Source organism: Budorcas taxicolor, chromosome 17 (assembly GCF_023091745.1).
Source record: "Budorcas taxicolor isolate Tak-1 chromosome 17, Takin1.1, whole genome shotgun sequence".
In the NCBI taxonomy this organism is placed as follows: Eukaryota; Metazoa; Chordata; class Mammalia; order Artiodactyla; family Bovidae; genus Budorcas; species Budorcas taxicolor.
This window is the reverse complement of record NC_068926.1, coordinates 12,007,981-12,035,436: the sequence shown is the minus strand read 5'-3', so window position 1 is coordinate 12,035,436 and position 27,456 is coordinate 12,007,981. Positions and strand designations below refer to the sequence as shown.

The following is a 27,456-nucleotide window of genomic DNA, read 5'->3' as shown; positions in this document are numbered from 1 at the left end:
GAAATTAACAAGAAGACAATACTAGTGGGAGACTTTAATACCCCACTCTCACCTATGGATAGTTCAACTAAACAGAAAATTAACAAGGAAACACAAACTTTAAATGATACAATAGACCAGTTAGACCTGATCTATTGATATAATTGATATCTATAGGACATTAGACCTCAAAATAATGAATCTCACCTTCTTCTCAAGTGCACAGGAAACCTTCTCCAGGATAGATCACATCCTGGGCCGTAAATCTAGCCTTGGTAAATTCAAAAAAATTGAAATCATTCCAAGCATCTTTTCCTACCACAATGCAGTAAGATTAGATCTCAATTACAGAAGAAAAACTATTAAAAATTCCAACATATGGAGGCTGAACAACATGATGCTGAATAACCAACAAATCACAGAAGAAATAAAAAAAAGAAACCAAAATATGCATAGAAATGAATGAAAATGAAAACCCAAAACCTGCAGGACACTGTAAAAGCAGTGCTAAGGGGAAGGTTCATAGCAATACAGGCATACCTCAAGAAACAAGAAAAAAGTCAAATAAATAACCTAACTCTACACCTAAAGCAACTAGAAAAGGAAGAAATTAAGAACTCCAGGGTTAGTAGAAGGAAAGAAATCTTAAAAATTAGGGCAGAAATAAATGCAAAAGAAACGAAAGACACCATAGCAAAAATCAACAAAGCTAAAAGCTGGTTCTTTGAGAGGATAAATAAAACTGACAAACCATTAGCCAGACTCATCAGGAAACAAAGGGAGAAAAATCAAATCAATAAAATTAGAAATGAAAATGGAGAGATCACAACAGACAACACAGAAATACAAAGGATCATAAGAGACTACTATAGCAATTATATGCCAATAAAATGGACAACATGGAAGAAATGGACAAATTCTTAGAAAAGTACAACTTTCCAAAACTGAACCAGGAAGAAATAGAAAATCTTAACAGACCCATCACAAGCATGGAAATTGAAACTGTAATCAGAAATCTTCTAGCAAACAAATGCCCAGGCCCAGACGGCTTCATAGCTGAATTCTACCAAAAATTTAGAGAAGAGCTAACACCTATCCTATTCAAACTCTTCCAGAAAATTGCAGAGGAAGGTAAACTTCCAAACTCATTCTATGAGGCTACCATCACCCTAATACCAAAACCTGACAAAGATGCCACAAAAAAAGAAAACCACAGGCCAATATCACTGATGAACATAGATGCAAAAATCCTTAACAAAATACTAGCAATCGGAATCCAACAACATATTAAAAAGATCATACATCATGACCAAGTGGGTTTTATCCCAGGGATGCAAGGATTCTTCAATATCTGCAAATCAATCGATGCAATACACCACATTAACAAACTGAAAAATAAAAGCCATATGATTATCTCAATAGATGGCAGAGAAAGCCTTTGACAAAATTCAATATCCATTTATGATAAAAAACCCTCCAGAAAGCAGGAATATAAGGAAAATACCTGAACACAATAAAACCTATATATGACAAACCCACAGCAAACATTATCCTCAATGGTGAAAAATTGAAAGCATTTCCCCTAAAGTCAGGGACAAGACAAGGGTGCCCACTCTCACCACTACTATTCAACATAGTTTTGGAAGTTTTGGCCACAGCAATCAGAGCAGATAAGAAATAAAAGGAATCCAAATTGGAAAAGAAGAAGTAAAACTCTCACTGTTTGCAGATGACATGATCCTCTACATAGAAAACCTTAAGGACTCCACCAGAAAATTACTAGAGCTAATCAATAAATATAGTAAAGTTGCAGGATAAAAAATCAACTCACAGAAATCCCTTGCATTCCTATACACTAATAATAAGAAAGTAGAAAGAGAAATTAAGAAAACAATTCCATTCACCATTGCAATGAAAAGAATAAAATACTTAGGAATATATCTACCTAAAGAAACTAAAGACCTATATATAGAAAACTATAAAACATTGGTGAAAGAAATCAGAGAGGACACTAATAGGTGGAGAAATATACCATGTTCATGGATCAGAAGAATCAATATAGTGAAAATGAATATACTACCCAAAGCAATCTATAGATTTAGTACAATCCCTATCAAGCTACCAATGGTAGTTTTCACAGAGTTAGAACAAATAATTTCACAATTTGTATGGAAATACAAAAAACCTCAAATAGCCAAAGCAATCTTGAGAAAGAAGAATGGAACTGGAGGAATCAACCTGCCTGACTTCAGACTATACTAGAAAGCCACAGTCATCGAGACAGTATGGTACTGGCACAAAGACAGAAGTATAGATCAATGGAACAAAATAGAAAGCCCAGAGATAAATCCACGTACCTACGGACACCTTATCTTTGACAAAGGAGGCAAGAATATACAATGAAGAAAAGACATCTCTTTAACAAGTGGTGCCGGGAAAACTGGTCAACATACACAAAAATAAACTCAAAATGGATTAAAGATCTAAATGTAAGACCAGAAACTATAAAACTCCTAGAGGAGAACATAGGCAAAACACTTTCCGACATAAATCACAGCAGGATCCTCTATGACCCACCTCCCACAATATTGGAAATAAAAGCAAAAATAAACAAATGGGACCTAATTAAAATGAAAAGCTTCTGCACAACAAAGGAAACTATAAGCAAGGTGGAAAGACAGCCTTCGGAATGGGAGAAAACAATAGCAAATGAAGCAACTGACAAACAACTAATCTCAAAAATATACAAGCAACTCCTGCAGCTCAATTCCAGAAAAATAAACGACCCAATCAAAAAATGGGCCAAAGAACTAAATAGACATTTCTCCAAAGAAGACATACGGATGGCTAACAAACACATGAAAAGATGCTCAACATCACTCATTATCAGAGAAATGCAAATCAAAACCAGAATGCCTGCGATCCAAAAGTCTACAAGCAATAAATGCTGGAGAGGGTGTGGAGAAAAGGGAACCCTCTTGCAGTGTTGGTGGGAATGCAAACTAGTACAGCCACTATGGAGAACAGTGTGGAGATTCCTTAAAAAACTGGAAATAGAACTGCCTTATGACCCAGCAATCCCACTGCTGGGCATACACACCAAGGAAACCAGAATTGAAAGAGACACATGTACCCCAATGTTCATCGCAGCACTGTTTATAATAGCCAGGACATGGAAGCAACCTAGATGTCCATCAGCAGATGAATGGATAAGAAAGCTGGGGTACATATACACAATGGAGAATTACTCAGCCATTAAAAAGAATACATTTGAATCAGTTCTAATGAGGTGGGTGAAACTGGAGCCTATTATACAGAGTGAAGCAAGCCAGAAAGAAAAACACCAATACAGTATACTAATGCATATATATGGAATTTAGAAAGATGGTAACAATAACCCTGTATGTGATACAGCAAAAGAGACACAGATGTATAGAACAGTCTTCTGGACTCTGTGGGAGAGGGCAAGGGTAGGATAATTTGGGAGAATGGCATTGAAACATGTATATTATCATATGTGAAATGAACTGCCAGTCCAGGTTCGATGCATGATACAGGATGCTCGGGGCTGGTGCACTGGGATGACCCAGAGGGATGGTATGTGGAGGGAGGTGGGAGGGGAGTTCAGGATGGGGAACACATGTACACCCGTGGCAGAATCATGTCAATGTATGGCAAAACCAATACAATATTGTAAAGTAATTAGCCTCCAATTAAAATAAATGAATTTATATTTTTAAAAATGTGGTGAAATATGTAAAAAATTAAAAAAATAATTAAAGCCACTTAAAATATTTTCTTTTTCTGCAACTATATCACCAACTGGATACATATTTAGGGTCATTAATTTTAATTTATTTTTGATTTTTAGTGACTGTTTTTTCAAAGTTTACTTTTGTTAGGGCTCCTTGGAGAAATATTTGATGGCAGTTCTGAAGTCACAGATGCGTACATGGAGCCTGAAACAGTTATCACACCAGATAACAAGGCAGCCATTGAAATCCACAATGCCTACACTGAAGGCTTTTTGTGGGAGGCTGGAATGATTTTGGGCCAAAAGATACTTAGATAAAAATGGATCACTTATCCTAAGCCAGATTGTTTTTTTCAATCCAAGAAAAAACAAGATGGAAATCAAAATAAATTCCCGTTAAAGAGAGCTGACCACTAGGCAATGAGAATATGCTTCTAAAACAGGGGCTTCCTCACAACAAGACTGACGGGGTGAGCAATAAGAAATTCAGTTGAAATATGGAGCTATTGTGGTCCCTAAGTTGACAGTTATCTGCCTGGTTGAAACTGAAAGTAGTTTTTATAAAACAAGATATCTCTATTGAATTGAATTGAATTCCATATTTGTTATAAATTCTTCAATACTTTCTTATTACTTTTGTTTTCAACCATTATTTTTTTCAAGGAATTTTAAAAAGAAGATTTTATTTTTGCTAAAATATTTCTCATTTTCTTATTCATGCTTTATGTACATCCAGGTATCTAACTAGATTTCCTGTTTATTCTGCCTGGAGTGAAACATTTGTTGTGCTTCCCTCACTGCTCAGCAGGTAAAGAATCCACCTGCAGTGCAGGAGATAGAGGAGACAAGGGTTTGATCCCTGGGTCAGAAAGATTTCCTGGAGAAGGAATGGCAACCTGCTCCACTATTCTTGCCTGAAAAAAATCCTAAGGAGAGAGGAGCTTAGTGGGCTATAGTCCAATGGGTTGTAAACAGTCGGACATGACTGAGTGACTAGGCATGGAATTCACATACTGGTGTGTTAGAGATGAATTTTCTTAGCTTCTGTGTGCTTGGAAAAATATTTTATCTATGCTTTTGAAAGATATTTTCATTGGGTATGGAATTTCAATTTTGATGGTCCTTTTTTCTTTTAGTACTTTAACTAAGTTACTTTATTTATTCTCTTTTGATTTACATGGTTCCAAGGAGATTTCAGGTCCTATTATGTTTGTTCCACCTCACCCTTTACAAAGGAACTTTTAAGACTTTTCTCTTTATCACTCATTTTAAACACTGTGATTATGATGCTCCTTGGTTTAATTTTCATGTTTTTCTGCTTAGGGTTAATTGAGCTTCTTACATCTGTGGGTTTAAAGCTTTCATCAAATTCAGAAAAAAAATCAGCCTTTCATTATTTTTTAAAATATGTTTCAAGTCCCTCTTCTTTTCCTCTTCTTTGGAGGTCTCCAAATTACTCACACATTAGGCTTCTTAAAGTGACCCAGGGTTCTCTAACATGCTCTATTCATATCCTTTCAGTATGTTTTCTCTGTATTTCATTTTGGATAGTTTCTACTGCTATGTCTCCAAAGCTGATCTTTCCCTTTGCATTATATAAATCTGCTGCTAAGCCACTGAAGTTTGTTTTGTTTTATAATTCATCTTGGGCATTTTATTACTTCTAGAAATTCAGTTTGGCTTTTTAAAATCTTTCCAGACTCTATATGTCTAACTTTCTATTATATCCTTGAATATATGGAATATAGCTTTAATATCCTGTTTCTGTCCTGGTCTACTAATTCTATTATCTGTTGCATTTCTGGGTTAGTTTCTATTTATATATTTTCTCCTCTTTGAGTTATACCTGCTCCTTGGCTTGTCTACATAATTTTGATTGGATGCCAGATACTGTGTATTCTACCATTTGTTTTGTTTCTTGTTTGGTTGCTAAGTCATGTCCAACTCTTGTGACCCCATGGACTTGTAACTCCCCAGGCTCCTCTGTCCATAGGATTTCCCAGGGAAGAATAGTGGAGTGGGTTACCATTTTCTTCTCCAGGGGATATTTCCAACTCAGGACCAAACTTCCCTCTCCTGCATTATAGGCAGATACTTTACCACTGAACCACCAAGGAAGCCCTGCATTTTACTTGCGTGCTAAATATTTCTTATTCTTAGAAATATTCTTGACCTTTGTTCTAGAATTCAGTTAAGTTACTTAGAAACAGTTTGATCCATTTGACACCTGTTTTTAAATTCAGCAGTGGCCACAAGACTGGAAAAGGTCAGTTTTCATTCCAATCTCAAGGAAGGGCAATGCCATAGAATGTTCAAACTACCACACAATTACACTCATTCACATGCTAGCAAAGTAATCCTCAAAATTCTCCAAGTTAGGCTTCAACAGTACTTGAACAGAGAACTTCCAGATGTTCAAGCTGGATTTAGAAAAGGCAGAAGAACCAGAGATTAAACTGAAAACATCCATTGGATCATAGAAAAAGCAAGAGAATTCCAGAAGAATATCTACTTCTGCTTCATTGGTTATGCTAAAGCCTTTGTGTGGATCACAACAAACTGTGGAAAATTCTTCGAGATGGGAATACCAGACCACTTTACCTGCCTCCTGAGAAACCTGTATGTAGGTCAGAAGCAACAGTTAGAACTGGACATGGAACAACGGACTGGTTCCAAATTGGGAAAGGAGTATGTCAAGGCTGTATATTGTCACCCTGCTTATTTAACTTATATGCAGAGTATACCATTGCCAGGAGAAATATCGACCATGATATGCAGATGATATCACCCTAATGGCAGAAAGCGAAAAGGAACTAAAGATCCTGTTGATGAAGGTGAAAGAAGAGAGTGAAAAAGCTGGCTTAAAACTCAGCATTCAAACCCACTCCAGTATTCTGGCCTGGAGAATTCCACAGATTGTATAGTCCATGGGGTCACAAACAGTTGGACATGACTAAGTGAGACTGTAGGGGTGATATCAAATTTAGGGGCTCACAGATAGCCACAGACTAAAGTGCATGAAGAGGGGATAATGATGAGCTGAGAGGCAGGTGTGTATAGGACCTGGAAGCTTCACAAACAGTGGGGAAAATGTTGGGGCTGAGGAAATACTGACGGGAAGTATGACATAAGGTTGATGATGGTAGATAAACTGAAAGGCTGTAGATAAAATGGTTAACTAGGTTTAGCAACCTCAGCAGTGCCAACCAGGGAGAAGTTAGATTGCATGTGATATCTGATATCTAGAAACTCCTTTATTATAAATTTTAGCAGAAGGGTCAAATAATACACCTAGCATTTAGACAGCTACTTGATATAATAATAATAAAATTACCTCTTGTGGAAACTCTCAGAAACCAGGGTTTATGGGGAAAAAACAAGAGATAAAATGCTCATGAAGATTTAGATTGTATTTTTTAAGGACTAGAAAATACCTTACTTATTTAGAAGATGTTCTTATGACAGAACTGTGGTCAGTTCCAGAGGAATCTTATAATGACCTATTTTGAACCTGAGATAACAGGCTAAAGAGGCTTCAATCTTTTGGCAAAAGTCACAAAGCAGATTAATGCTCAATGTGGTATTAGGACCCAGGTCATCAGATTCTTGAGTAACAGTCTCTCTCAACGATACTAAGCTGCCAGTAGGCTGAGCATTGATTCAGCCATGGTTTTCACTAGAATCTTTTTATGTGTCATGTTTTTGAACACATGATTGGAGAGAGGTTGCAATGGGTCATCCTGGGTGACCACAGGATGATATAAAACCTGCTTGCTGACTTTTTGGCTAATTTCATAACATCTCCCTCCAGAAGTAGCAATCAAGAGAACATGAGACACACATGTGAATGTGGCTTTTTCACATTTTTATAATGGATGAAGTCATCAGTGAAAAATAAAAAAAAGGATAGGGTGAGAAAATGTGGCTTGACATTAAACCAAGAACCACACATCAAGCCAACACAAACCAAGGCTGGGAGACAATTTCAAGCTTTTTTTATTGTTTTCCTTTAAGAATATTAAATGATTTATAAAACTAGGATGATAGTTCTGGCAACTCAAGGAAACCTTCACATGCCTTTTTGTAGAAAACAGTATCTTTACTGACTAGCCAGTGTGTTCATCTATTTCTATGCTGAGGATTTGTATCCTATTTACCTGACATAATCTACACTTGGTTACAATAAGAATGTGCATGAAGACCACGCTACTGATATCATCAGTGAAGTGCCCAACCATGTTTGCTTTCCAGATGGCACTAGTGGTAAAGAACCTGCCTGCCAATGCAGTAAACACAAGAGACTCGGGTTTGATCTCTGGGTCGGTTAGACCCCCTAGAGGAGGGCATGGCAACCCACTCCAGTGTTCTTGCCTAGAGAATCCCATGGACAGAGGAGCCTGGTGGGCTACAGTCCACTGGGTCACACACAGTCAGATACGACTAAGGTGACAGCATGCACAATCACATTTTGAGGTGAACAGTTGTATTAAGTTGGATAAAGAAAGCTTGGGCTTCTGTGTCACTGCTCCTCATCGGGGTCTGTGATCTCCAAAAGGCAAGATGAATTAGCTTTTCATTAAAAAAAAATTTCATGATGGTACAGATACTAGTCCTGGTGAGGAAAATAAACTATATTGTGGAGAAATCAGCAGAAATTCCTAGATTAAGCTTTCCAGAGTCAAACGATTTCTGTTGCTTCAGATTTGAATAATTCTATTGAACTGTAATAGAATTTGAATTCATTCTAAATTCTCAAATTTGGGAGGAGAATCTCTTCTTACTTTACTACTGGTAGGGGAAGGAGGAATGCAAAATCATTTCCACCATAATCTAAATGTATTAGAAGAGTATAGAGGTGTCTATATTTGCTATTTTCCCTCTGAAAGACACAGAGATGAGAGGTGATTCTGGTGAATCACTGTTCTATTTTATCTAGAGACCTGAGTGCTCTCACGGCTCTATTCCCTTAGGAGGTCATGTTCCTTTGCTTAAAAGAATATTGCCTGCTCTGTGAGCTAATGATTTGTTTGGAGGATGTAAGTCTCAGAGGTGAAGATAACCTCACGGCTTTTATAATGTATCTTTCAAATCTTTGATCTGCTTTTTACTGAATACCTGGGACCCCTCAATAGTAAGATTAAAGACGCCTCTTCAGAGAAGAAAGGCAAAATTTGAAAAACTAAAAGTTCCTCAGATTTCCAAATAATATTTCTGCATTCCTTAATTTTGTCAATATCATATTGGTGTTATCCTCCATTCATGTCATAATTGGATGGTAAATCAAAAATGCAGTATTGGATCATTATAGTTTTTTCCCCCATATTTTCCAAGGAGGCACGGAACTACAAATCTTGTTTTCAACAGTAGTTAATACAAACTAGCTCATACCGAGGGCATACATATACACTTTGAATTCCACTTAATTTGACAAATATTTACTTGGTACCTAGTAGGTGTCAAACATGCCTTCTTTTGTAGGGAATATCAAGAATCTGAATCTGATTTCAAGAGACTCCTACTCTGATCAGGCAGACAAGGCAAATATAGAAACGGCCATGACAAGATGCAGAATATGACAAATGAAAAATACTTGGAGAGAAATGGATGATATTTAATATGAGAAGAGAGAGGAGAAACAATATTAAGTGAGAAGAGAATGAGGGAAGATCTCAGTATTTGAGAAGGACCTTTCAAGGTGGGTGAGATTTCCCTGGAGAGGGCTGGCCTTACCTGAAAGTAAGGCAATAATAGGGTTATGGTGTATATGTAGACGGGGGTGGGGGGGGTGGGGGGGGTGGGGGGGGGGTAGGTGGTCAAAAAGGTTGAGAAGCTTGTATTTAACTTGTGAACAGGAATGACTCCATGAAAATTTTTAAACAGAGCAAAGACAGAATAATAAAGAGTTATGCTTTAAGAAATAATTTTGAAGCATTTTAAATTTTAGTGGAGCTTCCCTGGTGGCTGAATGGTAAAGAATCTGCCTGCCAATGCAGGAGACATAGGTTCAATCCCTGGGTCAGGAAGATCCCCTGGAGAAAGAAATGGCAACCCACTCCAGTATTCTTGCCCGGGAAATCCCATAGACAGAGAAGCCTGGCGGGCTTTGGCCATGGGGTCACAAAAGAGTTGGATACGACTTAGTGACTAAAAACAACAAAATTTTTGTGTAAAACAAACAAGGTGTTTGATAATGTCCTACAGGTTTAATGTACAAACAAAATAGCTACCACTAAAAATGTTGACTATACCAGTAGTATGTGAATTCTCATTTGCCATGAATCTGAAAGATTATTATTTTTCACTTTTATAATGATATAGCTCGTTCAGGCATAAATTTCTAGTTTTGGTCAAATGAATCAATATGGGGGTATAATTTTATAGAGTTATGGAGAATTTAATCTTCTCCACCACATGAATAGCTGAATTTTTACTGTCTGAATAATACTTTTTATTTTTTTATTATGGTAACACTGTTTTATAACATAAGTTGCATGTGTAGAACACTCTGTTTTTACTTCTGTATACTTTGCAGCATGCTTACCACCAAAACTCTAGTTTTTGTCCATCACCATATGGTTGATCCCCTTCACCCATTTTGTGTCCCCACCTCCCCTGCACTAACCGCTATTCTAGGACTTCCCTGACGGCTCAGTCAGTAAAGAGTCTACCTGCCAATGCAGGAGATCCAGGATGGGTCCTTGATCCCGGAAGATCTCCTGGAGAAGGAAGTGGCGCCCCACTCCAGTGTTCTTGCCTGGGAAATCCCATGGACAGAAGAGCCTGGTGGGCTGCACTCCATGGGGTCACAAGAGTTGGACACGACTGAGTGACTAAACCACCACCAACAACAACCACTACTCTGTTCCTGTATCTATGTGTTTGTTTTTATTCATTCATTTTGCTTTTTGTTTGTATTTTATATGTCTAAACAATATTTTGAAGTGCATTTTTGTTTGCTCTTAAGCTCTTTAGAACACAACATGCCCTTATAAAAAATGGGGAGATAAAATGTAAAAAGAATAGAAACACAAATAGCTTTATAGACTAAAGCAAAGCAAAAGAGATTTTTAAAAAGCCAAAAATAAGACTGCAATAAATGAACACATGACTCTGATCTGAAGCTAGTTTTGAGGAGTATATATTTTTTCATGATTATCATTGTGTTGGTTATAGTTTATCCCAACTAAATCTGAAAATGTGAGTAACTCAACTTATTTTGCACCAAACCATTCGTCAAAACAAGTAACCTAATAAATGGATCATAATTTCACTGTTGTAGCTCCTGGGCAGAAAAGGTGAGAGCCTGAAGGGAAGATAATTCAAAACTACAGAACAGATGCCCAAATATATGACAAGACAACATCCTGAATAAGCAAAGTATTATGTGAAAGTTGACTGTTGACTATAAATATTTTTTGAGCACTTGAAATTGCACATTGAAATTTAGCAAGCCATCCACTTCTGAAGGTTTCATCTTGCTTCCTCTTACTGTGCTTCCATTAAATGAGACCTTTCCTTATTTTCTACCTAGAGGACAGATAGTCACAAAGCAGTATTCTATTGATGTAAAAGAGTCAATAAAATTTCTTTGTGCCAAGTTTACTACTATTTATTGCTTATTCTATGGAGGAAAGAAACAGCCAAACAAATGATTGTTTCATGTAAATGACCTAAGGGGAAAAAAAAGAGTACTAAATAGGAGATAGCAATTCCACTCCTGAAAATATAGCCAAAAAAAGCACTCATTCAAAAAGAACAGCCCAATGTTCATATTGGCATTATATACAACTGCCAAGATATGGAAGCAACCTAGGTGTCCATCAACAGATGAATGGGAAGAAGAACAAGTACCCCCCTGAACACAAACACCACACACACAGGAACAAAACTCAGTCATAAAAAAGCATAAAAATTTGCCTTCTGCAGAATCATGGGTGGACTTGGAGGGCATTCTAAGTAAAGTCATATAGAGAAAGACAAATATCATATAATATCACTTACATGTGGAATCTAAAAAACACAACAAGAAACTAGTGAATAGTACCAAAAAGAGGCTGACTCACAAATACAGAAAACAAACTACTGATGACCAGTGTGGGGAAGGGGCCACAAGGGGTAGACGAGTGAAAGGTACAACCTATTGGGTGTAAGAGAGACTCAGGAATATATGGCACAACAAGAGGAACATAGCCAATATTTTATAAATGCTTTGTAACTGTAAATGGCAAGTAACCTCTAAAAATTGTGTAAGAAGTTAAAATACAGACAGGAGATGCCCCTTTACATTATGAAATTTTGACTTACGATTTGATTTGAGTTCCCAAACGTTTAAAATATTTTGCTTTAAAAATCTGATTTACAAGCAAATAGTTATGTAATCCAAAGGTCTTTCATAGGCAGCATTTTAAAAAATTGTTTAAAAATCCTAAAGTTCTTAAATGGGGACTAAAACTCAGTTGAGTTGATATATAAAATCGACCCTTACATCCACTTATTTGTTTTTAATAGACTATTCTAATTATCACATTCTTGTGATTATGTAGGAAAAAGTAGGATTAAGAGAAATTATTATCAAATATTTTGTCAATTAATAGTCACAACTGAATTAGAGAAAGATAGGAAAACTGACTATCATAAGAAAAGTGAGAGTATAATACTAATTAGCATCTATATACACTTGCTCTTGTCAGTAAGGTACAACACTGAACATTTTTTAAAACATAAACCTATTTCATATTCCTTACAACTGATCAGTACATACTGTTGAGTAAGATAACTGAAAAAATGGTGATTTGTCAAGTTGAATAAGTCATTATCACTATTGTATGCTTTCCTTAAACACTGAAGTTACAATATAGCATGAAAATGCATTCAACATTCACATAGTGATGAATAAACCAAAATAGAATCACCACTAAAATTAAAATCGCCAACGGTTGAATAAACTTTTATAATGAAAATGACTTGGCCATTAAGAATAATACAGAAATCTACAGTGTTCTCAAAAAGCAGAGAAGAAGTTGTGATACATATATACAATGGAATATTACTCAGCCATAAAAGGAACAAAACTGGGTCATTTGTAGTGATGCGGATGAATATAGAGTTTGTTGTACAGAGTGAAGCACGTCAGAAAGAGAAAAACAAATATTGTATATTAACACACATATACAGAATCGACAAAACAGGTATGAATGAAACTAAATTTGCAGGGCAGGAATAGAGATGCAGGTGTAGAGAACTGAGCTGAACACAGTGGGGGAAGGAGACACAGTTGGGACAGACAGAGAGCAGCACTGACATACATACACCACCATGTGTGAAACAGAGCTGGTGGGGAGCTGCTGGACAGCACAGGGGGCTCAGCTCGGTGCTCTGTGATGACATGGGCGAGGGGGAAGGGAGGGAGGCCCAAGAGGGACGGCATACATATATATATATATATATATATATATATATATATATATATATATATATATATACACTTTCAGCTGTTTCATGTTGTTGCACAGCAGAAACTAACACAACGTTCTAAAGCAATTATCCTCCAATTGAAACAAACAAACAAAAAGCAATGCCTTACCAGAAGTTGGATCAGGTACCATGTCGCTTCTACTCTCCTTCCATGACAGCAGGTAGTCAAGGCTGGTGAGGTCTGCAGATTCTATACAACTGTTAACCATCAGCATCATTTGATGAGCTTTTGCGATTCCATAATGAACTTTAGTTTCATCCATCAGAGATATGTTCATTATGTCTGCTGTTGTGTGGAAAGCTTGCTGAAAGTATTCAGAAGCTTTGCTATAGTGGCCCTAAAGATGTAAGAGAAATATTTTTTCTTAATTTTTATTTTACTCTTCCACATATCTGCCCACCGTGGCATGCGCCACACTAATCTTTCAACAGTTTTAGCAGTTTATCTTCAAGAAGAAAGATGACAAGCAGGATCTCTCTTAGAGTAAGTTTTCTTTTAAAAGTTGTGATTACTAACCATGCAATATCTTAAAATTAATTCACCAAGAAAGGAATATCAACCAGGTGGAATGCTATTTCAAAATATAACACAGGGTTTTTTTGGATCCTTTTTTTGACCACATTCTGAGGCATGTGAGATCTCAGCTTCCCAACCAGGGATCAAACTCACACCCTAGGCAGTGGAAATGCAGAGTCTTAACCACTGGACTGCAGAAGAAGTCCTCTAAAACAGGATTTATATGAGAATTAGATTTTGTAATTAAGAAAATATAAAATTGTATCAAATACATTTGTATGCCAATTAAATAAATATGATTGGAAAATAATATCAATGTTGAATATGAAAATAAAACTACTTAAAATTATAAATTGTTCTGTTAGATATCAAAGATATGGGACAAAATAGATGAAAATACATGACTAGACCAAATGTTTCTATTTTTAAAACCAGAGAAGTATAACTATCTAATTATTGTTCTAGCTATCATCCTGAGCTTTAGGCTGTTCATTTTTTCTTAAAGTCTTTATTGAGTTTGTTACAATACTATGTCTGTTGTTTATGTTTTTGGTTTTTTGGTTGAGACACATGTGGGATCTTATCTCCCCCACCAGGGATCAAATGTGTAACTCCTGTACCAGAAGTGTACTAGAAGTGCAAGTCTTAACCACTGGACTGTTTCAGGTGGTAATATCAATTTCGAAGAATTATTCATAAATAAATAAACATATATTTGAATTTCCAGAATTATTTTGATATATTATTATGTTGAAACAAGCTCATTCATCCAATGAACAGCTATTATTTGCCAGGCCCATGCCAGGCAGTAGAGATTCAGCAATGAATAAAGTTTATACAAGCAGGCAAGCTTACTGCTAGTGAAAAAGTGAAAGTGAAAGTCGTTCAGTCGTGTTCCACTCTTTGTGACTCCCATGGACTTCTCCAAGGAATTCTCCAGGCTGGAATACTGAAGTGGGTAGCCTTTCCCTTCTCCAGGGGATTTTCCCAACCCAGGGATTGAACCTAGGTCTCCTGCATTGCGGGCAGATTCTTCACCAGATGAGCCACAAGGGAAGCTCTACTGCTAGTGGAAGTATTCATTTATTAGTATTCTAACTTTTATTAGGCTTTTTTTTTTTAAACAAATGCTTTCTCCCCTAAATACTTCTATATTAGGTAATCATTCTTCCATCAAATTGTGCCTAGAGTTCAATCTTGAGACACACACACCTGTCATAAAACTGCTGTCAATCTAGATTTCTCTAGTTTAAAGCTCTCTTAAGTAATACAATATCAATTCTTCTCTGATGCAACAATTTTTACACATACCTTTTTAGAGCAAGGTTTCATTAGCGTGCTTTGTAATTCCAGATTTTTACTCTTTTAATCCCCTCTCCAAAGGTTCTGTCCAACCCTCCACAGTTTCTGTTATCAGTGAATCCTCCTATTCTATTATAAAATTCAGGAGATTCCAGTAATTAATCCTGGTAATCTCAAATATGAGTTTGAGGATACATAAGTGATATATAGAAATGAATTTATGCATCTCATAAGTGCATTTTATTGGAAGAAACAACTTCACTTAATGTTAGAAGTATCAGTAACAAGCATTTAGTGCACAATTTCAGGACAGGATCTTGATGACATCATAGACCTTGAAACAAAACTTACATTATTACACTATAAGAGAATTTTCATGCATTATTGTGATCCTTCTTAGTGTCTAAATTGTCATCACTCTGTCCAGTGAGCAAGCTCAAAGTAAATGGGCATTTTTTTAGTACAAAGGAGGAATCATTTCTTACATATTTTCCTTACCATGTTACTGTTGGAACTACCATTGTTTTAATTATGTGATTATGCTCTGACCTCATTAGAGGATAAAAGATCTCATAAAGGGTCCATATCTATTTATTTTCCCTAAAATATTCTCATCTGACTTCTTTACATTGATGGTATATTTTGCATTAAAAACCAGTCACATCAGGAGGGTGGGATGGGTGGTCCATCTTCTATCATTATATAGCAAAAGGTAAATTAATTAGGATGTTTTTAAGATGTGTTAACTTTAATTATAATAGCACTATAATAATTAGAGGAAACTGTATATTTCCAAATAGAGTTTAATATTATAATTGTGGTCTTATAAATAATATTATTTCTTGGAAATTACTGTTAAGAATACAATCAGAGGGACTTCCCTGGTCATCCAATAGCTAACGCTTTGTGTTCCCAGGGCAGGGGGACTGGATTCGATCCCTGGCTGGGAACTCGATTCCACATGCCACAACAAAGAATTCAGATGCCGTAGCTAAAGATCCCACATGTTGCAAACTAAGACCTGGTGCAGCCAAATAAATTAAATAAATATTGAAAAAAAATACAATTAGAATATATTTCATGAATAATATAGAGCCAGAAAAGGTATGACGAGGGCTGTTTATAGAGGTCCTTAAAAGGTAGACTGACAAGGATCAGCACTGTTAGAGTTGCTTTTAAAGATTCAGTGCGATTTTTCAAAATGTCAAAATACTGGACAAAAATGAAGCAGAAGCTTGGAATTTTAAAAGGGACTACTTACTCTCAACTACTATAAAATTGGTTACAAATTTATGGATCAATTCAATGAACTCACGTATTTTTGTTCACAAAAATATTTTGAACTCTGTGCCAGGTTCTCTTCTAGAAATTGGAAAGAAATTTAAAAAGGGCAGGCCTGTTCTCTGTTTTCATTAAGCTCCCATTCTAGAAACATTCAACAAGGAGAAGAAAAACATCATAAACAAGAAAATGATGATAAGTGCTGCATGGCAAACTCTAGTCACACGAAAGGGTGAGCTGGTGGCTACTTTTATTAGGCTGCCCCAGGGAAGACCTCTCTGAAGATGTGGCATTTAGCTGAGTTCTGAGTGACAAGAAGCCAGCCATGTGAAGTTCTGCTTGGGGAGCTGTCCACACAAAGCATCCTGGCTAAGGCAAATGTCCTCAGGTAGAAATCAGCTCAGCATATTTGAAGAACTCCTTGAAAGTCTCTTTGCCTGTGGTGGAGAGGATAAGGAAAGAGGAAGGCAACGAAATCAGAGACTGGGGGTGGGGGAGATAATGCATCTCATACAGACTTTCTAGTCAGGGTGAGGATTTATATTTATGTTCCCAGTAGCCTGAGAAGCAATGGAAATGTTTTAATACAAGAAATATCATGATTTTATTTACGTGAGTGCGTGCTAAGTCACTTCAGTAGTGTCCGACCTTTCGTGACCCCATGGACTGTAGCCCCCCAGGCTCCTCTGTCCATGGGATTCTCCAGGAAAGAATATGGAGTGGGTTGCCATGTCCTTCGCCAGGGGAACTTCCTGATCCAAGTATTGAACACACATCTTTTACATCTCCTGCATTGGCAGGCAGGTTCTTTAGCCCTAGTGCACCTGGGAAGCAATTTTATTCACATTTTGAAACAATTACTTGGGCTTCTGTGTGCAGACTGGATTAGATGGAGGAGAAATGGCGAAAGAGGTTCAGAGCTTACTTCAATAGTACACATGACAAAACATAGTGTCCGAACCAGATGTGGGTCATCTGGAGAGAGGAGGGTGGATTTGAGGTGTGTTTTGGTGGCAGGAAGGTCAGGGTTTGCTTCTGGATTGGATACAAAGCAGGAAGGGAAAGAAGAATCAAGACTACCCAAACGAATGGCTGGAGCAGTGGAGCTGATGGATAATGGTTGTCATTTATTGAAATGTGGGAGCCTTGGGAGAGGTAGGTCAAGGGAGGGAGGAAACATACAAATCTGAGATGTCTATTAGGAGACATCCAGGGAGAGATGCTTGGGGGACAGCTGGCTTCACACGTCCTGAGTCCCAAGGCGAGATCAGAGTTGGAGATATACATTTGGATGGTATTTAAAGCCATGGGCCTATCTGAGGTCAGAAAAGAAGAGCTCACAGATTGAGAAGAGAAGTTTGCCTACAGAATGCCTGAATAGTATTCCATCCTGCTTAAACACTAAGTAGAGAGAGAAACAGAATTTAGGGAGAAAGATGGATGAGTTGAGTTCAGTTTTTAATAGGTTATATTTTAAGAGATCTAAGTGAAGATGTCAAATAGGCAGTGAGAATGAGCCTACATGAAGGAGGGAGACCTGAGTTTGAGAAACTAAGTTAAATGCTACTGTGTATCCAATATATGCCAGGAACCATGTACATATTTTTAAATTTCTCATCCTCAGATAACCAGTCTTCAAGGTGTCTTGTTACTGATATATGAAAGATGAGGAAACGGAGGATGAAAGAATTAACTTGCCCAAGGTCACAGTTAAGAAACATCTAAGGGCAGATTCAAAGTCAGGTGGGCAAAAGTTGGTATAGTTCCTCTGTCCTGCTATAGTTTTATTCAAGAAAAAGCTTAACATTAATAGATAGTGTGTGTTCCAAATAGCTTGTGAAATTGTTTGGGTAGGATAACTGGAACAAAGGCATTTAATACAATTAGGAAACATTTCTAAGCAACTGAGTAGCAGATATATGAAATAATGTTTTTAATGAAATAATGCTAATAATGATTGATGCTTTTTCTAGGAAATGGCTTTTTAGGAGTAGGAGGAAATTTAGGATGCTGCAAAAAGACAAGGAGAAGAAAAAATAACTATCACTTAGTTCTAATCCACTTAGCTATACATTTTCAAATCATACTTTTAGAGTAATAATTTAGAGTAATGATTTAACATCTCAGACTCAGCCTGAGAAGTCATCAGTAGATTTTCTGACTTGAGAAAATACCAGCAGAGAATCACAAAACTGCACAAAAATGGAGCATAACATTAATAATTTTAGTTTCGAAGCTTTGTCTTGAAGTCTGTGATGTCATAAAAACATTAAAGTATTACGTTCTCAATATTACGCTGTGACTATTTACTACATTAAGATAAAAGCAATCACAAAGGCATATGAATCTACTTGTATCATTGAAGGTATGCATATTTGAAGAGAGCATGATACCTATAATCCTCCAAATTTTATAACAGAATAGGGATACACTGGTAAAAAATATTAACTTTTGTACTTGACACAGCCTTTGGATATTATTCATTTCTAGCTTTAGATATTAAATTCTTCTTCAAAAATTACTAATCAGAGAATAAAGTACATGTGGATAAGATACTCTTGGTAAAAAATTAAGAAAATGTGAGTATAAAAATATGGCATGCATGCTAAATTGCTTCAGTTGTGTCCAACTCTGTGCAGCCCTATGGACTGTAGCCCACCAGGCTCCTCTGTCCATGGGATTTTCCAGGCAACAGTAGTGGAGTGGGTTGCTATGCCCTCCTCCAGGGGATCTTCCTGACCCAGGGACTGAACCCGCATCTCTTACGTCTCCTGCATTGGCAGGCGGGTTCTTTACCACTAGTGCCACCTGGGAAGCCCTTACAAAAATATTACCCCTCAGATATGTTTATGCCTTTTACCTTCCTTATGCTTTCTGTGATTGGGAAAATACAGGCTGATATTCTATGTCCACGTTATAGTTAAAAAAACACATAACTGTATTCTGGGTATTGTTTGGTAGGAGGGTGAAACGATTTGTGCTTTTTGCACCTCCCTTTTGAAGGACGATCCTTTTAAAAAGGTAAGACTACACATATTTTGGGACTTCTCTGGGGGTCCAGTGGTTAAGACTTTGCCTTCCAATGCAGGGGGTGTGGGTTTGATCCCTGGTCAGGGAACTAAGATCCCACATGCCTCTCAGTCTTAAAACCTAAAACAAAGCATTATTATAACAAATTCAATAAAGACTTTCAAGAAAACTGTCCACAATCTTCTCCATCCCCCCCAAAAGACTACACATATTTATTAGGAATGTCAATTCTGCCACCCTAGGATAAGCTTGCCCATTAGATGGTGAGCTGCACAAAGGCATAAGTGTTGACTCTTGTTTTCATCACTATATCCTGAAAAAGTACATAAAAGGAAATACAAAATCAGTAATACAGGGTCACCAGAGGCAGAGAGCAGAACACAGAGACTGGGGGGGCAGGCATCCATCAGAGAGAGAACCCTGGGGGTGACACATGGGTGGGAGCACAAAGAGGGGCAACAAAGTGGGGAGAGGGAGAGGACAGCCACGGGGGCCAGAGTGGTTCCAGAAAGACAGGGCCGGCAGAAGGCAAGCAAGTGGGCGAGGGAGAGGACGGCCATAGGGGCCAGAGTGGTTCCAGAAAGATGGGGCCGGCAAGAGGCAAGCAAGTGGGGAGAGGGAGAGGACGGCCACAGGGGCCAGAGTGGTTCCAGAAAGACAGGGCCGGCGGAAGGCAAGCAAGTGGGCAAGGGAGAGGACGGCCATAGGGGCCAGAGTGGTTTCATAAAGACAGGGCTGGCAAGAGGCAAGCAAATGGGTGAGGAAGAGGACGGCCACAGGGGCCAGAGTGGTTCCAGAAAGATGGGGCCGGCAAGAGGCAAGCAAGTGGGCGAGGGAGAGGACGGCCACAGGGGCCAGAGTGGTTTCATAAAGACAGGGCTGGCAAGAGGCAAGCAAGTGGGTGAGGAAGAGGACGGCCACAGGGGCCAGAGTGGTTCCAGAAAGATGGGGCCGGCAAGAGGCAAGCAAGTGGGCGAGGGAGAGGACGGCCACAGGGGCCAGAGTGGTTCCAGAAAGATGGGGCCGGCGAGAGGCAAGCAAGGTGGGTGAAGAAGGAGGAGAGGAGAAAGGGTGACAGCCAAGAAGAAAGGGCACAAAACATTATTTCTGAATGAGAGGACAGGGAGAAGGCCAATGAGCCAGGGTGAGCAAGAGAGAAGGGTGTAAAAAGAAATGAGATGCATGTTTCCCACTGTAGAAACTACATATGGTTATTTTATTCATTCAAATTGATTTCAGACTCTTACTTTCTTAATAAAAAGTCTAAATAATTCCGAAATGATTAAAATCATTGACATGGCAAATGCAGTGGTTCAGTGGATGAGTTTGAATACCACTGCCACCTAGAAGCTTGGTGAGCTGGGGTAGGTTACTCCAGCATTCTGAGCTTGGCAAAAAGGTAACTGTGTGATACTATGTGAGAGCAACAGTTAGAAGCAGACATGGGACCACTGACTGGTTCAAAATTAGGGAAGGAGTATGACAAGGATGTACATTGTCACCCTGGTCATTTAACTTCTATGCAGAGGGCATCATGTGAAATGCTGGGCTGGATGAAACCCAATCTGATCTGGGTTTCATCCAGCAACCCAACATTGCTGGCAGAAATATCAACAATCTCAGATATGCAGATGATACCACTCTAATGGCAGAAAATGAGGAGGAAATAAAGAGCCTCTTGAAGATGGTGAAAGAGGAGAGTGAAGAAGCTGGCTTAAAACCCAACATTCAAAAAACAAAGATCATGGCATCTGGTCCCAACACCTCATGGCAAACAGAATGGGAAAAGGTGGAAATAGTAACAGATTTTATTTTCTTGGGCTCCAAAATCACTGCAGACGACAACTGCAGTCACGAAATTAAGACATTTGTTCCTTGGAAGGAAAGCTATGACAAACCTAGATAGTGTATTAAAAAGCAGAGACATCACTTTGCTTATTACAAAGGTCTACATAGTCAAAGCTACGGTTTTTTCAGTAGTCATACTGGAGAGAGTTGGACCATAAAGAAGGGTGAGTGCCAAAGAATTGATGCTTTTGAATTGTGGTGCTGGAGGAGACTCTTGAGAGTCCCTTGGACTGCAAGGAGATCCAACCAGTCAATCCTAAAGGAAATCAACTCTGAATATTGATGGGAAGGACTGACACTGAAGCTGAAGCTCCATTACTTTGGCCACCTGATGTGAAGAGCCAGCTTATTGGAAAAGACCTTGCTGCGGGGAAAGATCGAAAGCAAAAGGAGAAGGGGGCGGCAAAGGTGAGATGGTTAGACAGCATCACTGATTGAACAGACTTGAGTTTGAGCAAACTCCGAGAGATAGTGAAGGAAAGGGAAACTGGGTGTGCTGCAGTCCATGGGGTCACAAAGGGTTGAACACGGGTGAGCAGCTGAACAGCAGCAACAACAACCTAGAAGAGGAAGAAGTAACAGGCATTTCCCTTCCCAGCCACTGCCTTCTGCATTGACTAAGTCCTGCTTTCCTGGGGCTATTCTGGACAATATACTATGGGAAGATGAGGATCAAATAAAAACAGAAGTTTAAAATTATGCAAAGAAACACAGTATGCTCACTTTTTCGTTGTAGATGTCCCCAAGCATTGTACTTGCTCTCACAAAATCCAGGTTTTGAAAGTTGTTTCTTGCAATTTTCATAACTTTTTTCAAGTATTTGACTGCTTCTGCCATCTGTCCTTGGCTAGAAAAAAAAGAAAAAGAAACCATGAAAGTCTCATCTCATTTAATACCACATTAAGAGAAGATTTCTTTGTGTCTTTGCTTTAGAAAGTGTTAAGACAGGATATCCCGATATGATAATGAAATGTAGGGTGTAAATTTTAAAAACATGTAGCTCATCTTTGATAGAGTGTACAGTGAGTTAGAACATGAGCCTTTAAACTTATGGATTACTGGTAGGATTGTAAAATGGTGTCATTGCTTGGAAAAACAACTTGTCAATTCTTCAAAAAGTGTAATAGTTACCATATGACCCAAGAATCACACTCCTATGTATATACCCAAGAGAAACGAAAACACACATTCACCCAAAAACTTGTACATAAATGTTCTTATCAATAATCATGATAATAGCTAAGAAGTGGAAACAATCCAAATGTCTATCAATTGAAGGGATAAGCGAAATGTGCTATATTCATACCACAGAATGTTATTCAGCCATAAAAAAGAATGAAGTAGTGATACATCCTGCAACATGGATAAACATACTAAATGCGAGAAGCCAGTTACACACAAAAAATCCCCACATATGATATGATTCCATCTACGTGAAATGTCCAGAAATGCGAATCTACAGTGGCTACCCACTCGCTGAAGAGTTCCATGGACAAGAACCTGGCAGGCTACAATCCATGGGGTCCTGAAGAGTCAGACATGACTGAGCAGCTAACACAACAATGATAGAAAGCAAGTTAATAGTTACCAGACACTGGGGCAGTGGAGGCGGGGAGGGGGTCTCGGGTAGGGAACTGGGTGTGGCTGCTAACAGGTGTGGATTTCTTTTTGAAGCGAATAAAATGATCTGAAATTAAGTAGTGGTGATGGTTGCACAACTCTGTGAACATACTAAGAACTACCAAATCCTAAAATTTACATGTAAAATCTATGCCATATGAATTACATCTCAGTAAAGCTGTTATATTTTTTTAAAAAATAAAACCTCTAAAAAGGTTGAAAATTTATGCATTCCTTTGCAAATGAAACCAATTCTTTGAGAGGGAGGCATATGTGATTCATAAAATATTTGCTGGAGGTATTAGAAAAAATATAATGAAAATAGAGGATTGTTAAATCTCTTAACCAGGATTCAAGAAAGGAAAGATAAATCCCGGAGATGGAAGGAGCCTGGCTCCTGGTATAAGCTTCTGGCAAATGGCAAGAATTTATATAAACAAGAAATAAGACCTAATTTTCATAAGTCACTGAGATGTTGGAGACTGTTGCTACTGTTGCTGCTGCTGCTGCTAAGTCGCTTCAGTCGTGTCCGACTCTGTGCGACCCCACAGATGGCAGCCCACTAGGCTCCTCTGTCCCTGGGATTCTCCAGGCAAGAACACTGGAGTGGGTTGCCATTTCCTTCTCCAGTGCATGAAAGTGAAAAGTCAAAGTGAAGTCGTTCAGTCATGTCCGACTCTTAGCGACACCATGGACTGCAGCCTACCAGGCTCCTCCGTCCATGGGATTTTCCAGGCAAGAGTACTGGAGTGGGGTGCCATCGCCTTCTCCAATGAGTAAGAGCTAAACAGTAAAGGATAATAGCAAGTGGAAAGGAGCTTCCCTGGTGGTTCAGTGGTAAAGAATTTGCCTGCCAAGTGGGTTCGATCCCTGTGTTGGGAAGATCCCCTGGAGAACCCACTCCAACTATTCTTGCCTGGGAAATCCCATGGACAGAGGAGCCTGACAGGCTACAAGCCACGGGATCGCCAAAGTCGGACACAACTAAGCGACTAAACAACAAATGGAAAGGGTCTAAAAATCTCTTTAAAAGAGCCAATTATTTGAAAGTCAGTCTAAAGAGACAGGTCTTTTCTTTGAAGAGCTAGTTGTAGTGATGTCTTATGCGAAGAACACTTGGGGGTCCATGAGATCAAGAACAAAGGTGAAAAATCCTTGAGCAACCAATGAAAAAGACATTAATTTGTGTAAACAGCTCCATCCAAGGTATCATATGCTGTGAGCATTTTTTAATAGATGTAGCTGAAGCTACCTTTAACAACTCAAGGGACATTTAACTGCTGATTCAAAGACTGCTGACTCAAAGACTGCTGATTCACAGCCATAAAGATTTACAGGCATAAGATTACACACAAGGCCAGAACTGATTTCAAACTAATGACTCCAAATTAAGCATCCTGAAAAAATTTAATATCTTTTGAATATCTGACATTTTTGGGGTCAATCCCTAAAAAAGAATGACGAATCTAAGATGATACACAATCCCATTGTTAAATCACTCAGAAATATTGAAATTTTTTATTGAAGTGACAAAATCCAAAATTTAGAGGTTTTTAAAGTAACAGGAAACACCGTCATTGTATTCCTCAAAGGAGCATAACAAAGGAAAACCCCTACTCCTGATTGTCTCTGAATTCCTAGAACCACCTATCTTTGCTTTCACAGGTCAGCAGTTACCAGTGAGCATCTGTGCTCTGACCCTTAATAAATAACAAAATGAAATTCTGAAACTCGGAGCTTGTTTTGCGATCTTGCATGAAAATGTGTTTGTCACTCAGACATGTCCAACTCTTTGCAACCCCATTGAATGTAGCCCACCAGGGTCCTCTATCCATGGAACTCTCCAGGCAAGAATACTGGAGTGGGTCGCCATTTCCTTCCCCAGGGGGGTCTTCCCAACCCAAGTATTGAACCCAGGTCTCCCGTATTGCAGGCAGACTCTTTACCATCTGACCCACCAAGAAAGCCCAAGAAGGGCATTTCTTTATGTTTATACGGCAAAGATTTACTCAGAGGAGATCCAGATAGGGTGGTATCAAATATGGCATATGGAGAAGTTTTACTAACAACTTTTTTAATTATTACAACTATAGAAAAATTCAGCAATATTGAAACCATATTTCATTGATTCTAAAACACACACTTTCCCATATTTTAACATTCCCTAAATTGAGATCCCTCCCTGAGAACAGGTGACATCTTATAGTTTTTCATAGACAGGAGTGGTCAAGTCATAGTTGTTACTGAACTTGTCCATGTCTTTTGACATGACTCATGATCGTAATGCCTTGATCCTTCTGTTGACAACTACTTAATGATAATTTCAGAAAGAAATATGAGGACTGATTGTTTTCTGAAATCCTGGAAGATAAGAAAGTACCAGTTTCAAGACTGGTAGATTGGTAACCCATGACTTGGAAGAAATACTGAAAGCAGGGGACACTGGAGCCCTATTTGAAGAAAGGCTACATAGCACCAATGTTCTTGATGACATAAAAAAGATAAGGATGAGAAAAAAATGGTGACAAGTTGAGTTTAATGGTGATTCAGAAGTATTGGACTTCGAATGCAAAGATGTTCAAGGAATATGAATTTACTTTGTTTATAGTTTCTTTTTACAAGAATTCTCAAGAATCATTGTAAAAATACTTATTGTGAATGAGTCTAAAACAGCTCTCTTATTAAGTGTAAAATACAAATTTTAAGCAAAAAGAAAGCATTATGTCACAGTTTAGTTGGAATATTTTTATTGTACAATGTGTAGTCCAATAGGAAGAATGTTAGATTCAGTAAAATCTGAAAATAAAGCTACTTGTTCAGTGTAACGAATTCAGTTAGTTCACTGATTAATGACTTTTTGATTAAAAATGTCTAGGAAGTGTAAAATTCACATTGAATTTATATGTATATACATGAAACGACTAGGACATAATGAGATCAAACAACTCTAAAACTGGTCTAATTATTTATGGTTCTAGCAAATCTCTATCTGAATTGACTCAACTTAATTTTATGCAAAAGTTAACTTACCCAATTTTTCATGTTTCTGTTTATGTCATGTGTGTATAGCCATAAAGCGATGAAATACCCAACACTGTTCCATTTGTATGTTGGGCATCAAAATATTAACTGTTCTCACTTTACACATTCATTTGCAAAATGGCCTTCATTTTCCTGGTTGCAGTTAAAAGAGCAAAATCTAACATTCACCCAAATCTCTGAACAAATAGAACTCACTGTAGAATCATTTCTTCCATGAGTGTTTATAATCAATAATTGATGAGCTATTACTATATGTAATAAATAGTTGGAAAAGCACTTCTTGACAAGGTAATGTAAAAGATAATATTTGATTATTAGTGGTAAGGCCTTGAGATCTGTCACACCAGAAATGGTCATATATGGAATAAATAAGTTAATGCAAAAACATTTCATATATTTAGAATTTTCATAAAATAATCCCATTATTATATAATGGGATATGTGTGTTAGCATCACCATTAGGAAAATTAAATTTGTTTGGCTTCTTTACAAATCAATTAAAATGAGTTAGAAAATTATGTTTATACCAAGGAGGAATCATCTAAGATTAGAACTCTTATTCACCTTGGAAAAAATGTCAACCTGCCTTGAAACATTGACTAAAATGAGCTAGTTTATCTAAATGCTATTTTTCTGTGATCTATATGGAAATAAACACAGCAGCTCTGAGGAAAAACTGCATATCATTAATCCACAGTCTTTGATCTATACTAAACATTTAATAAAACTAGTCTTTAATGTCAAAAGAGAGGGGTGAATCGTATGGTATAGGAATTATATCTCAATAAAGCTGATACAAAAAAAAAAAAACATTTAAAAAGTTTATAATGGGTGAATGGTAGTTTGTTTTTGCAAGTGTCCCTCAGCAGTGAAATCTGCTTCACTAAAGTCACCTAACAGAGTTTTGCCAAGAAAACACACCGGTTATAGCAAACACCAACAACACAAGAGAAGACTCTACACAAGGACATCACCAGATGATCAAAACCAAAGTCAGATTGATTATATTCTTTGCAGCCAAAGATGGAGAAGCTCTATACAGTCAGCAAAAACAAGACGGGGGGCTGCCTATGGCTCAGATCATGAACTCCTTATTGCCAAATTCAGACTGAAATAGGAGAAAATAGGGAAAATCCCTAGACCATTCAGATGTGACCTAAATCAAATCCCTTATGATTATACAGTGGAACTGAGAAATAGATTCGAGGGATTAGATCTGATAGAGTGCCTGAAGAACTATGGGCAGGGGTTGGTGACACTGTACATGAGAAAGGGATCAAAACCATCCCCAAGAAAAATAAATGCAAAAAGGCAAAATGGTTGTCTCAAGTAGGGCCTTACAAAGAGTTGAGAAAAGAAGAGAAGTGAAAGGCAAAGGAGAAAAGGAAAAATATACCCATTTGAACGCAGAGTTCCAAAGAATAGCAAGGAGAGATAAGAAAGCCTTCCTCCGTGATCAATTCAAAGAAATAGAGGAAAGCAATAGAATGGGAAAGACTGGAGATCTCTTCAAGAAAATTAGATATATCAAGGGAACATTTCATGCAAAGATGGGCACAATAAAGGACAGAAACAGTACAGACCTAACAGAAGAAGAAGATACTAATAA

General features: G+C 37.8%; 1 protein-coding gene across 1 annotated transcript in view; it reads right to left on the bottom strand.

Moving 5' to 3' along the window:
- The window catches only part of TTC29 (tetratricopeptide repeat domain 29), a 258,377-nt gene that overhangs the window by 93,344 nt on the left and 137,577 nt on the right, over positions 1-27,456 (bottom strand). The window contains exons 8-9 of the mRNA XM_052654935.1: positions 21,909-22,032; positions 13,317-13,545 (exon numbers count right to left, since the gene is read on the bottom strand). Coding sequence (XP_052510895.1) covers positions 13,317-13,545; positions 21,909-22,032 — 353 coding nt within the window. The remainder of the gene's footprint in view (positions 1-13,316; positions 13,546-21,908; positions 22,033-27,456) is intronic.